General features: G+C 55.4%; 6 protein-coding genes across 6 annotated transcripts; 4 read left to right on the forward strand and 2 right to left on the reverse strand.

Annotated features, from left to right (window-relative positions):
* Positions 1 to 900: 900 nt before the first annotated feature.
* On the forward strand, positions 901 to 2,403 carry UMAG_06194 (NAD(+) diphosphatase; the record flags this gene model as incomplete). The annotated part of the gene is made up of 1 exon (XM_011394261.1): positions 901 to 2,403. The coding sequence occupies one exon, from the start codon at positions 901 to 903 to the stop codon at positions 2,401 to 2,403; it is 1,503 nt and encodes a 500-aa protein (XP_011392563.1).
* Positions 2,404 to 2,657: 254 nt separating this feature from the next.
* UMAG_06195 (18S rRNA pseudouridine methyltransferase) lies at positions 2,658 to 3,827 on the reverse strand (the record flags this gene model as incomplete). The annotated part of the gene is made up of 1 exon (XM_011394262.1): positions 2,658 to 3,827. One exon carries the CDS (start codon positions 3,825 to 3,827, stop codon positions 2,658 to 2,660), a length of 1,170 nt encoding a protein of 389 aa, XP_011392564.1.
* Positions 3,828 to 5,020: 1,193 nt separating this feature from the next.
* On the forward strand, positions 5,021 to 7,205 carry UMAG_11222 (uncharacterized protein; the record flags this gene model as incomplete). Its single annotated transcript, XM_011394319.1, has 2 exons — positions 5,021 to 5,047; positions 5,127 to 7,205. The coding sequence occupies 2 exons, from the start codon at positions 5,021 to 5,023 to the stop codon at positions 7,203 to 7,205; spliced, it is 2,106 nt and encodes a 701-aa protein (XP_011392621.1).
* Positions 7,206 to 7,658: 453 nt separating this feature from the next.
* UMAG_11223 (uncharacterized protein) lies at positions 7,659 to 8,251 on the forward strand (the record flags this gene model as incomplete). The annotated part of the gene is made up of 2 exons (XM_011394320.1): positions 7,659 to 8,070; positions 8,175 to 8,251. 2 exons carry the CDS (start codon positions 7,659 to 7,661, stop codon positions 8,249 to 8,251), a joined length of 489 nt encoding a protein of 162 aa, XP_011392622.1.
* A 634-nt stretch (positions 8,252 to 8,885) lies between these two features.
* UMAG_06197 (uncharacterized protein) lies at positions 8,886 to 11,186 on the forward strand (the record flags this gene model as incomplete). Its single annotated transcript, XM_011394263.1, has 1 exon — positions 8,886 to 11,186. One exon carries the CDS (start codon positions 8,886 to 8,888, stop codon positions 11,184 to 11,186), a length of 2,301 nt encoding a protein of 766 aa, XP_011392565.1.
* Positions 11,187 to 11,328: 142 nt separating this feature from the next.
* On the reverse strand, positions 11,329 to 13,455 carry UMAG_12327 (uncharacterized protein; the record flags this gene model as incomplete). Its single annotated transcript, XM_011394342.1, has 2 exons — positions 11,329 to 11,452; positions 11,531 to 13,455. The coding sequence occupies 2 exons, from the start codon at positions 13,453 to 13,455 to the stop codon at positions 11,329 to 11,331; spliced, it is 2,049 nt and encodes a 682-aa protein (XP_011392644.1).
* Between the last annotated feature and the right edge of the window lie 175 nt (positions 13,456 to 13,630).

Genomic DNA, 13,630 nt, shown 5'->3' on the forward strand with positions numbered 1-13,630 from the left:
TGCGAACGATGGGGGCCAGCCAAATCACGAACCACAGGATCTTGAATCGTGGATCGTGGATCGTGGATCGTGGATCGTGGATCGTGGATCGTGGATCGTGGATCGTGGATCGTGAATCGTGAATCGTGATTCACGAAATATTTTTTCAAATCACGAATCACAAATCACAAATCACAAATCACAAATCACGAATCGTGACGAGTCGTGAACGGTTCACGTTTTTTTGGATGTAGGCAGATAATGCGGCATAACATGGAGAAGAACGGGGAGCACGGAGTACGGAGCTCGGAGACACGAGAAAATCACGAATCGGCTCGTGCTTTGTGCTTCGTGCGTGGCTGAACGTGGGCGGGCGATTCGTGATTGTGAGTCGTGGGTGACGTAATCAAAAAAATCACGAATGCTGATGCCTTCAAGGTTGGTCCGGTGCGATGCAGTCGTTGGACCAGAACCGGATCACGGATGGAAGGGGCAAGTGTGTTGTATTGCCGGTCACGGCTGGATCATGTCGGTGTTGCAAGATTCGAGCGCGGAAAGATGGCACGGTGCGGACGGTATCTGTGACAAGCAAGTCGCTTTGCTGCTCTTGCCACCTCACACGACATCTTGACATTACACTCTCTCGCATTCACGATTCGTGATTCGTGATTCGTGATTCGTGATTCGTGATTGCTTGCTGGCTCTTGATCGACTCGAACCGATTCAACTGCAGACCGGATCTGCATGACATTGCTCATTCCGCTGCCGGTGCTTGCCTCGAACGCGGTTCGTTCCATCCATCATCAGCGCCATTGCAAGCATCTGACGCGATTCGCATTCTGGCGCTGCTTGTCGTTTCTTGTCGCATCGTCGCCCATTGCATCTCGGCAACGCGTTGGTGCCCAAGCAGCGGTAGTCAAGATGTCAGTCTCGCGTGCCAACCAGTCGGCGCCCAACTTTCCTTCGTTTTCCACAGTCAACTTCTACGCTGGCAGCAAGCTGAATCGTCTCTCTTGGCTGCGCACTTCGACCGACTTTCTCAACTCGACCATCGCCTCTGCCGAGACGCGCTTCGTGGTTATGAAGGACAACAATCCGCTCTGCCACGCTCGCGGCGACGCGTCTGGCGACAAGCACGGCCTACTAGCCACGCTCCCGTGGGAGCAGGTCAAGCCGTACATCCTCCGGAACGTCGAGGCGTCTGGAGGTGTGCAGACCGAAACCGACAACGTGCTCGTGTTTGGTGCACAGGCGTACGGACTGCAGAACAACACGACCGAGGGCAAAGACTTTGCTCGCGCCACCGACGGTGTAGGACCTAGCAGGTTGGCGCTGGTGTTTCTTGGGATTGACGAATCCAATCTGAGTGAGTCATCGTTGCCCGGTCAGATGGCCAAAGACGACAAAGGCGGCGCTGCGGCGCGCGCAGGCGTGCCTTACTTTGCCCTGTCGCTCACCTACCGACCAGCGTTCTTGGCTGCCGATGAGACGTCACCGATGCAAGCGCTGTTGGATGAGCTCGAGGCACAGCCGGACAAGTACGAGTTTATCGATCTGCGTGCTTCGTCGAGAGCTGCGACGTGGCCGGTCGAGGACGCGGCGATGGTGGCACAGGCCAAGAGCTTACTGGATTGGAACGAACGTCACCAGTACTGTCCCGGATGCTCGCGACAGCAGTACTCGCTGTGGGCAGGATACAAGCGTGGATGCAGTTCGTCGCTCGATCACGCTGTACCCGGGACCAACTTTGCTAAAGCGTTGCTTTCGAATGCCCAACATGCGTGTTTCGCGCAGGACGGAAAGGGGATATGTCCATCGACGCAGGTACTGTCGAACTTCCACTATCCTCGCACTGACCCGGTGATTATCATGGCTATCATCTCGCCCGATGGCGAAAAGGTGCTGCTGGGCCGTCAGAAGAAATGGCCCGATGGCTTCTACTCGTGCCTTGCAGGGTTCTGCGAACCGGGCGAGTCGTTCGAAGAAGCAGTGCGACGCGAAGTGCTCGAAGAATCCGGGATTCACGTCGGTCAGGTCATCTACCACTCTTCGCAACCGTGGCCGTATCCCACGAATCTCATGGCTGGCTTCTACGGTATCGCAAACACCGACGATCAAGATGCTATCCGACTGGACCTCGACAACGAACTTCAAGATGCTCGCTTCTACACGCGCCAGCAAATCCTCGATGTGATCAACAGCAACAGTCAATCTCACTTGACTCGAGCCGAATTGCAAAAGTTGGATCAACAACATACCGCTCCATCAGACGAGAGTGGTGAGCAGAGCGGTAAGCAGAGCAACAAGCTCGCGATCAGGTTGCCGCCTAGCACCGCCATCGCCAGGGTGTTGATCGAAGCTTGGGCCAGACGTGAGGCTGTGCTGCCTGATCATATGGACAACTTTCAAAAGACACGCATGTAGTTGCTCGACCGCCTTTGACGACGTAGCCAACCGCAAAGTGCATAGATCCGCATTTCCGCGCGTGCCAGAGTGTTGCACCGCCGACAACGAATGGCTCGACTCGTCAGACGCAAGCAAACGTATGCACAAGCCAAGAGATGCTCGGTGTTGAAACAAGTAAACGTAGAACTGCGATTCTTGATTGTAGTTGATCACGAATGATGGATGCACTTTTAAAAAAAAACCCCTTTTTATTTTTACTTTACGGCTTGCACTCACACCACGCCCCAGAAATCCTCCAATGCACAGCAAAACTTTCCACACGCCACACTGGCGCTTAAGGAGTACTCGGAGATACTGATCTTCTCGTCGACTACGCCATCGGCAAAGTTGTCCTTACCATGAGCCATGGCGCCTACGAAGACGGCGATGCTGTGGTTTTCCGGAATCGTCGGTAGGTAGTTGGCCAATCTTTGGACGGGTGAATCGAATGAGAGGGTGATCTTGTGCGTGTTGGCAGGAAAGTGATCCGTGACCGGGTTCTTGATGACGCGAAGCAGCTTTTCCGAGCCGCCCATGGAACGGATGCTGAGTTTGTGCAGCAGCTGAACCATCAGGCCGGAAAAGCGCTTAAACGTCCTTGGAATCCTAACGTGCGGGTTGACCTCGATCAAGACGCCCTTGGCGGTGTGGATGTAGACTTGAAGCAACCCCGCCTTGTTGAGCGGAGAGTCGAGCAGCGTCAAGAGGCACTGGTGAGTGATGTCAGGACGAGCTTCGGCGATGTCGCGGCCCATCTTTGCGAGTACGCGTTGGTGATCATCGCAGTTGAGCAAAGCGTACTTGTCCCCGCCATCTTTGTTCCTGCCACCGGAGCCGGATGAGCTGCGCGAAGCGGAACCAGTGGAAACTTTGTACGTCTCGAGACACGCCTGTTCGAGGACAACAATCAGTCGAGGCGTGTTCTCCTTTTCCACGGCTGTCTTGGGGACCTTGGGAATCTGGGGTACGAGCGAAGAGTCGACACGCGAGCGTTTGGCCGTGTTGGCCTTGGCAGCCGCCGCTGCTGACGAAGAGGAGGACGAAGAAGCGACGCCGTTCGAGGTGGACGAAGGCATCGTAGTGACGGGTTTGGGTGGAAGAGCGTGACGCATCGGCGGCTTGGAAGACGAGGAAGAAGAGATCGAGTTGGAGTGGGACGATGCGATCGAGGCAGTGTCGCTGGACTGCAGACGAGCTTGAATGGAATCAATCGCCGAGGTGGCGGTGTGGGTGGCAGTAGTGCTGCGAGTGACATGGTCGTCTGCTGTGGAGAGAGACGAGGGGGACGTAGCACGAGGCGAATGTGGAAGGGGTGCGATAGGTCGATACGTGGTAGCGGGGGCTGAGTGCGTCGTCATTCGGTCATCTTCTGAATCCGAGGCTGCGGATGAAGCTGAAGACATGGTTTGACACTGTGGCTCCACCTACAGAACAGCTTGAACGCTGAACTGTACCGGAGGATAGGGTCGGGATGGAGCTTGGCTGCAGCAACAGGCTGGCTGGATTTCGGCTACGTGGAACCTCGAATCTGAGCAGAGCCAACGTTGAGAGGTGAGGCTTTCAAGTGGGTCTTGGTGTACGAGAACGAGCAAGGTCAGCGCAACGAGATGAAAGCCACCTATTCTTCAGATTCACGATTGGGCTCTGAAAAGTGCCGTCCGTGTATCATCCATCCATCAATCGTGAATCACAAATCTATCTGTGATTAACTTAGTGATTATCCCCAGTACATCAGTCACGAGAGTCGCGAGCCCTTACTCGTGAATCACGGATCAACAACGTCCGCCGTCAACCCTGAAAGTTGTGAGCCCTACATTTTCTCTTGTCCAACGAAGAAAAATAGCAGAGAAGATGGAAAAAAAAGTCAAGAAAAAATGGCGGAGCAAAAAGTCGTTATCCGCCGAGCTGAAGAAGAATTTGACTCGTGACTACTTTCGTCCTGTGTTACCGGCCGAATACAAAGTCTACCGTGTCGTGAAAGGTCCAAACACGAAAGTCGTGAGTCAGTGATAATTGTTCAGCTTTTGGGTTCGAAACAAGATCAACACTCACGACTCGGCCGCTAACTAAGCAAGTCGTGGGTCAGTCGCGTCACGAAAATCCGCCAATGTCGCATTTAACACCACCGACAAGCGCTCCGTCGTGTGCGTGCTCACGCTCGAAACTCGTCACGCTTCCAGCTGAGATCCAAGCCACAGGCAACCCAACCGGCCACAGGCAAGAGAAAGAGAGGGCGAGAGAGAAAGAGAAAAGAGACAGTCAGTCACACTCGCGACTCGAATCCAACACATTCGTGATCCGTGATTCGTGGTGATTGATTCATGATTCGTGATTCAATCGTGTGATTCAATCGTGTGATTCAATCGTGATTCAATCGTGATTCAATCGTGTGCTCCAGGGTCTGCTGCTAACTAGTAGCCTGTTCACCTGCACCATCATCACCCCTCTGGTTTTCGACATTGATCGACACATCTTGCTCCCTTTTGGCCCCAACATTGTCGTTCAACTGTTACCGGTGCATCGACGGGTCCAAGACAGCCAACCCCAACCTGCCTCTTCTGTCATACACTCTGTACTCAAAGTCCAACACGGCATCATGAGTGGTGACAAAACCATCTTCAAGGTAAGCATCGCCCCCTTTTCTCATCGTCCTGCTGCGGTCAAGCTGACTGTCTTTGCCTATTCGCTCTCCACTTCACCAGGCTACCTACTCGGGCGTACCCGTGTACGAATGCATCATCAACAATGTGGCCGTCATGAGGAGACGATCCGACGACTGGCTCAATGCCACTCAGATCCTCAAAGTCGTCGGTCTCGACAAGCCCCAGCGTACGCGTGTCCTCGAGCGAGAGATCCAGAAGGGCATTCACGAAAAAGTACAGGGCGGCTACGGAAAGTACCAAGGAACCTGGATTCCACTTGACGTTGCCATCGAACTCGCAGAACGCTACAACATCCAAGGCTTGCTTCAGCCGATCACCTCGTACGTCCCTTCCGCTGCCGACTCGCCACCTCCTGCTCCCAAGCACACCATCTCCACCTCGAACCGCTCCAAAAAAATCATCCCTGCCGACCCAGGCGCTCTCGGCCGTTCCCGACGCGCGACCAGCATCGAGACCGAATCCGAAGTCATCGGCGCTGCCCCAAACAATGTTTCCGAGGGCAGCATGAGCCCTTCCCCCAGCGACATTAGCAGCTCCTCCCGCACTCCCAGCCCCTTGCCCGCCGATCGTGCCCATCCTCTGCACGCTAACCACGCCCTCGCTGGCTACAACGGCCGCGACGCCAACAACCACGCCAGATATGCCGACATCATCCTCGACTACTTTGTCACCGAAAACACCACTGTCCCCTCGCTCCTTATCAACCCGCCCCCCGATTTCAACCCGGACATGAGCATCGACGACGACGAACACACTGCACTTCACTGGGCCTGCGCTATGGGCCGCATCCGCGTCGTCAAACTTCTCCTCTCAGCCGGTGCAGACATCTTTCGCGTCAATTCCAACCAGCAGACCGCCCTCATGCGCGCCACCATGTTCTCCAACAACTACGACCTGCGCAAGTTTCCCGAACTCTTTGAGCTCCTTCACCGATCCATCCTCAACATTGACAGGAACGACCGCACTGTCTTTCATCACGTCGTCGATCTTGCCCTTAGCAGAGGCAAACCACATGCTGCTCGTTACTACATGGAGACCATGATCAACCGCCTCGCCGATTACGGAGATCAGTTGGCCGACATTCTCAACTTCCAGGATGACGAGGGTGAGACTCCGCTCACCATGGCTGCACGTGCTCGATCCAAGAGGCTCGTCAGGCTCTTACTCGAGCATGGCGCCGATCCCAAGATCCGCAACAAAGAGGGAAAGAATGCCGAGGACTACATCATCGAAGACGAACGCTTCCGATCCTCGCCCTCGCGCACCGGCCCCGCCGGTATCGAACTCGGCGCCGACGGCTTGCCCGTCCTCCCCACTTCCTCGCTTCACACTTCCGAAGCCGGTCAACGCACAGCCGGTCGCGCAGTGACACTCATGAGCAACCTCTTGCACAGCTTGGCTGACAGCTACGACAGCGAAATCAACACGGCCGAGAAGAAGCTCACCCAGGCGCACGGCTTGCTTAAGCAGATTCAGACCGAGATCGAAGACAGCGCCAAGGTCGCCGAGGCGCTTCATCACGAGGCGCAAGGTGTCGACGAGGAGCGCAAGCGCGTCGACTCGTTGCAGCTCGCTCTCAAGCACGCCATCAACAAGCGTGCACGAGACGATCTCGAACGTCGTTGGTCCGAAGGCAAGCAAGCCATCAAGCGCGCAAGACTTCAAGCCGGTCTCGAGCCCGGAGCCCTTTCGACCAGCAATGCAACCAACGCTCCTGCGACCGGCGACCAGAAGAGCAAAGACGATGCGAAAAGTTTGATCGAAGCTCTGCCCGCGGGAACCAACGTCAAGACCGCCATCGCCGAACTTAGGAAGCAACTGAGTCAAGTGCAGGCCAACAAGACCGAGTTGGTGGACAAATTCGTGGCACGTGCAAGGGAGCAAGGCACGGGCAGGACGATGGCTGCGTACAGGAGGCTCATTGCTGCCGGATGCGGAGGTATTGCACCGGACGAGGTGGATGCTGTGGTGGGTGTGCTGTGCGAGCTGTTGCAGGAGAGTCATACGGGCGCTCGAGCAGGTGCCGGCGGTGAGCGCGATGATAGGGCCAGAGACGTTGCAATGATGCTCAAAGGTGCTGGTGCTGCTGCGCTCGCGGCTAACGCTGGTGCGCCGTGATCCGTAGCTTTCCCTGTCTATAGTCGTTGCATTGTCATGAACCGTCAGTTAGCCGTTACCCGTTACCCGTGCTGTCGCCTTCTGTTTTATTCTCTGCCCTGTCGTACCAATATGATATCTGGACTATGGATGCAAAGTGATAGTGTCGCTGCTGTGCTGGCTCGATCCAACGCCGTGCTTCGCATTTCGCCATGCCCGAAATGTGCCAGAATGTCCAAACTACAAGCACATCTCTACGAGGCGAGCGCCGCGAGATTATGCGGGTACAAGGTCACGTGATGCTACTGGCGCAACTCAGACTGCGAATATTTCTTCAATCACGAATGTTAGCAAACCCTGAACGACGGTCAGCTTTCGAGATTTTCCCAGTTCTTCTCGACACCGTCTCTCCTTCTCTTTTACCTGATCCTATCTGGACTTTTACCTCGACATACGCATATTTGCAGCGGTAAGATGCTCCGTCGAACACTAGCTCTATTCTCCGAGGCGGCGCGCTCGTCGTCATCGTCCTCGGCCTCGGCCGCTGCCTCATCTTCTGCCAGCATCTTGACCTCGCACCTGTCCAAAGCGCATCTTCCACCGTCGCTTGCGCGCAGCGCCAAACCGCACAAGAACCTCTACCAGATGCTCTCAACTCTACCCAAAGATGGCGTCGGAGCAAGAGTGCGACAGCGTCGATGGGCAGCCAAAGGGCTCGATGTGAGCCACGACGTGGATCTCAAAGCTCACTTGGCCAAATTGCATCACACTGGCGCAACAAAGACGAACAAGGACGAGGGTCATCTTTGCTATTGGGAAATCACCAAAGTTCGGCTGAAGGATGGAGGAAATCACGGAAAGGCCTGGGGAAGGTTCGTTTGGAGAGGTAAGTAATCATGCGACCAGAGAGAAATGCAGGCGTAGTCAAGCAAGGGCAAGCGCAGGCAAAACTGACCAAAGTTTGTTTGTCTATGGTCGTGGCTCATCCAGGCAAACCCATCACAAAAGCCGAGTCGGGAGAACGCATCCCTGGCGCTCTCAAGTACTGCTGGGACTTAGCACACTGAACAGTCTCCCACTGCTCAACGAAGAACCCTTTCTGTTCGCCCAAATGTACTATAGACCTGCCTGCTCCTCCCTTCCCTGCTTGCAGTAGGAGCATTCCTATCCGCTCGCAAAACGAGCTTGTGCCTCTCCATTGAATTGATCGCTTCTGTCGTAATCATTCTCAAACAAGACACGCCGGTATCGAAACAACGCAGATCACCACGGTAGCCTTCTGGACTATCAATCAGTGAGTCACGAATGACGAGGAGTCGATTGCCGTAAAGGAATCGAACGAGGCACGAGGCTTTCGTTGTGCTCCACGCTCCGTGCTCAAATCGTGAATCACGAATAAGTTATACAGATTCGTGATTGTGATGCCCCACCGCTTTAACAATGCTCGACTTCTGACTCGTGACTGAATCGTGAATCACGAATCGTGAATGGGCAGCGCCTCCACACCCAAAAGTCACGAAATTTGTACGCGTGACACGCCAAGAATCACGAATCTCAATCAGACCTGCACGAGACAGAGGTGAGAGGCAAAGCCTTTTGAAACCTCAACGCTTAGCCAACACAACCATCGTCTGTTTCAAAGCATTGCGCAGGGAGCTTCCTGGCCACCTCTATCGATACTGTGCGTCGTCGAACAGCAGCATGGTATCGAAGCATATAGGGATGGGTCACGCCACCACCCACACTCCAGGCTCTTCTTCAACATCGTCTACTACCAGCTCGATCAAACCGACAGGATGGATCAGGGCAGATTCAGCACCCAGGCCTGTCCTTGGTGATCGCACCAACCTTGCTTCCGGTTCAAAGAGCACTCCGCTGCGCTCATCATCCAAATACTCAATGCAGAGTGCTAGACGTAGCACACCGGCTACGAGCGGCAAAGATACCAAACAGCAAAAGCTGTCGAGCTTCTTTGCTTCAAATACAGCTCCTCCCGCAGCTCCTAAGCGAGTCGAAGAACCGATAGAACGTGCTAGCCCGTTCCAGGATTCTCCTTCGCTCGCACGTACTCGTTCAAGAAGTAGGGATGTGCATGCCAACGCGCGATCTGCAGCGGCGTTGCAGGATGACGAGCTCGAGGCTAGGGCTGCTTTGTTGATCAGACGTCGTTTCGGCAACGTGACTCGCTCGCTCAATTCAAGCAGATCCAGCACGCCAACTCGTGCTCCTTGCCAACCGGGGCACAGTCAAGATCCCGAGTCGCCACGAGCAGAAAGGCCTGCTGCCCTTAATCGTTCAATGCTGCTGCCGCCGCCGCAGCCGCCGCCATTACGACAAGAAAGCCCGACCAAATCTCGAGGCGGTCTGCATCAGAACCCAGTCGCACCAAGCCCGAGCGAACCTCAAGCCGGGCCAAGTCAGAACCATATCACCTCGACGCGTCCGACCCGACTCGATCTACCAGATATGCCCTCTTCTTCGCCGCCTTTTGAACCGACACTCATGCAGCAATCGCTTTCCGATTTCACTCCACTTCCATGGGAGAGGGCTCACAGCTCCAGAATGATGCTCTTCCAGCGTCTGGCGGGTAGGTCAAAGGACGAGATTCTCATAACGGAAAAGTCACGCATGGCCGACGAGGTGGCTAAAGCCCATGCTCGCATGCATCCCCGATCGCCGACGGTCCCGCGCAAGAGAATGGCGATAGAACGGCAACCGGTGTCTTCGTCAAACAAGAAAAGAACGTTGAAGCAGCCGGTAGCACTGGATGCTTCGCTGCCGAATACTCCGGGTTTCATAAGGCCAGAAGCTGTGCTCGAGTCGCCCAGGTCGAATCGAAAGATTTACGCGCTGGAGACACAGCTCAATGGTGCTCCACTTGCAGGAAGGGCGGCGAGCGTGCAGCTGCAGCTGTTGAGTACAGGAAGCGCAGGTGGTAGATCTCCAATAGCGGCTGAACCACGACGCGCCGTGTCAGAGACAAGGTATGATGCTACCATGTCATCCGCTTCCCGTCAAAACCAATTTTCGAGTAGAGAAGGAGAGGTAGAGGCGGTTGTGGAGGAAGAATCTGAAACCTTGCCGCTGCCTTGGTCAGTCGAAGACGATACCAAACATGTGGAAGCAGAAGAAGCAGGTGATGAAGACGACGAGACTCAACCACTGCCGTGGGAGTACGATGAGGATGAGCAACCAGACCTATGCGTTCCACACCATTTTCAGCAACAACAGCCAGAGTCGCCTGCAGAAGTACCACCGTCAGACGACGAGGATCTGTTGCTGCAACCGTTCGCCACATCGTCGTCGTCTCTGACCTCTCCATCACGCGTGGATGCGAATTTGCCGAGCTCTAAAGAACAACGAGTCAAGCACGAAAAACAAGTCCCCACGTCCGCGTCATCTGCGCTATTGCGGCATTCGTGCGGATCCATGATGGAAGCATCTCAGCAGCAACGATCGTTGCCCAAGGTGAGCCCGATCACGCTCACTCAAGCGTCTGGCGGCATGGACGACCGATTCGACCGCGTCGTAGCAGCACTGAAACACGAGGAAAGACGACAGAACAAAGGGATGCAGCTCTCCCTAAACTCGTTCCTGACGCCGTCCTCGAACGCTCGTCGTAAAATGGATAGCCAAGACGAGAGGAGTAGATACGGTCTTAGTGAGGACCTGCAAGACGTGCTTTCAGATGATGACGATGATGCTGGCGAAGGCGATACGACGCTCCTCAACGAGCTCGATCAGTCAGCAACAGAAGTGGAGGTGGTCGATGGAGAGACGGATGCGACCCAGCCGCTTGGATGGCCTTGCAGTCCAGCTCGATCTGATCGTCCTACGATAGCGCCCTTGCAAGCATCGTGGATGCATGCAACCCAACGCTCAGTCGGCTCATCACCCCGAACCGGCAGCAGCCAAACTAGCGGCGTAGTCAGTCTTCCGAGCGAAAGCAATTTGCACGACGCAGGCAACACACAGCTGCGGTCGTTCTTCCATGATTTGTAGAGAAGCGTCTTAGGGTCAATGGCAGTAATGAATGCCAAGTTGATTGTGCGTCAAACAGGTTGTAGATGCGAGGCGGTTGATGGTGTGCTATAAGTTAATTGGATTTTGTGGACTTGTGCAGGTGTGGGAGGGGTGCGGTGCATCACACAATGGTGCCGAGTAAGATGGCGTGTGCTTGCGAGCCTTTTGGCAAGACGGATGGAGCGCCGGGCTGGAGCGCCGGGAGCGCGATTAGAGCGTTTGCGGTCGACATGCTGTGCATACCTCTGTGATCGGGGGGGAGAAGCGGGAAGTGGTCAGTCCAAGGTTTTTTACCGACAAAGGGGAAGGCGAAAGCGGCTTACGAGCTTCTCTGAGAGCCGGTGCTGTAGGCGACCAAGGCGGCATGTTCGGCTTTGACGACTACTCTGTGGAACTCGGGTCGTGCATCCAGGCGCATCTCGGCTGCGAGTGTAACGGCCACTTTGGGCAAGTTCCACGCATTCACAGCGTCGTCGTTGGGAGCAAACCCGCACCACTTGCGCAGACACGGAAGCACAAACACGTAAAACGTAACCAGCGCAGAGGCAGGATTCCCCGGCAGAGCAAAGATGATCTTGTCCTCGACCGTCGCAAACGTGGTTGGTTTTCCAGGCTTGATTGCGACGCGGCCAAAGTGGATGGTGCCCTTGAGCTGACGCTCGATCAGCGGCTTCAGTAGGTCCGCCTCGCCCATACTCGTCCCGCCAGTGGTAAGGATCACATCCGCCTCGCCAAGACCGCGAGTCAGCGCAGCGAGCGTCGAATCGACCGAGTCCGAGCTAATGCCCAGGTCCACAATCTCGAATCCAAGCGCGCGAATCGCGGCGTGTAGACCAGGTCGGTTCGCGTCAAAGACGTTGAACCCCCACTCTGTGGTCGTGCTAGCGGCTGTAGGCGCGCGAGCCGGATCAATCAGCTCATTGCCTGTGCTCAGAATCGCAATGGTCGGTTTCCGGTACACTTTCACCTCGCTTCGTCCGAGGAATGCCAGCGTTCCAATCTCGCCTCCCAGCGCCGAGATCGTCGTACCCTTGCGTAACACCACTTGTCCCGCCTCAACGTCGCTTCCCCTGGCACGAACATTTTCGCCTTGCTCTACTTGAGCTAGGATCCTCACCGTGAGCTCTTCTCCCGTTTCCACATGCGATGAGTTCAGCTCGGTGTCTTCCACCATCACAACCGAGTCAGTCGCTGCTGGCAATCCTTGTCCTGTATTGATGCGCAAGATCTTGCCGGCTTCCAGTGCCGAGCCAGACTGAAGCGCCTGGAGCGTTATCACCTCGTAGACACCCGGCGGCGTAGCGCTGGCTTTCACCGCGTAGCCGTCGACGTTGGTCGTCGCACCCGGTGGCAGATCGCACGTCGCCTTGACGTCTTCGGCCAACACGTGCCCAATGAGTTGGGTGCTGAGCGCAAGCGTCTCGATGGTCGTCGGTGAGGGAGTGTGTTGTGCGATCAACGATAGCGCTTCGTCCAGATGCAAAAGTGGGTAAGGCGACGTGCGGTGTCGAAGCGAAGCGCCGGAAGAAGGGTCGACGGTGCGGAAGGCTGAGTGGTCCAAGGGCGTCGTTCGTGGTTTAGGGGCTGAGTGCGAGTGCAGTCCGCTACCACCGTGATGATGGTGGTGGTGGTGGTGGTGATGAGCACATCCTGTCTCAGTGGAAGTGTCTACAGCAGCAGCGGCAGCATTAGCAGTAGCAGCACTAGTTCTGTGCAATCCGCCTTGCATTTGCTTATGCCTTGGCTCGCCTGAGCCACCGGCCAAGAGCTCGAGAGCATGCTTGAGCAAACCGTTGCCCAGCAACACTTGGAGGCATTCCTTGACTGCTTTAGGTGAGCCAGGTAGACAGACGATGAGCGCTTCTTTGTCAGACGCACACTTTCGAATGCCAGTGATGCCTCGAGAGAGAGCGGCGAGCGGTGTCTTTGTGAGCGAATGCGCGGTGAGCGCGTGTGTCAGTGCAGGAGTCTTGCGCGTGATCAGCGGTTCGACTGCTTCCGGCGTTACATCGCGCAAGCCAAAGCCGGTGCCTCCTGTCGTGATGACCAACTGCACATGCTCGTCGTCGACGAGACTTTGAACTTGACCTCGAATCGCATCGACGTTGTCGGGACAGATCCTTCGTTGCACATCCCTAAATCCAGCAGTAACAAGTTGCTCCGAGAGTACCGCACCGGATCGATCCAGAGATGCATCAGCAGACGCCGTGTCCGACACGGTGAGAATACCAGCTCGGTACAAGTGCATAGCCGAGAGTGCGCACAGTTGCCCATGTATATGGATCACGCCGAGTGTCGATGGTGTACAGATGCAATCGTGAATCGTTTACGATTTACGATTCACAATTGCGCACGCCCCCACGTGCGACCAGACAAATAACTTACTGTACGCCAAGCCAGTCAGGGTCTAGCTTTTTCGTCTT

This window comes from Mycosarcoma maydis, chromosome 22 (genome assembly GCF_000328475.2).
Source record: "Mycosarcoma maydis chromosome 22, whole genome shotgun sequence".
NCBI classification, from domain to species: domain Eukaryota; kingdom Fungi; phylum Basidiomycota; class Ustilaginomycetes; order Ustilaginales; genus Mycosarcoma; species Mycosarcoma maydis.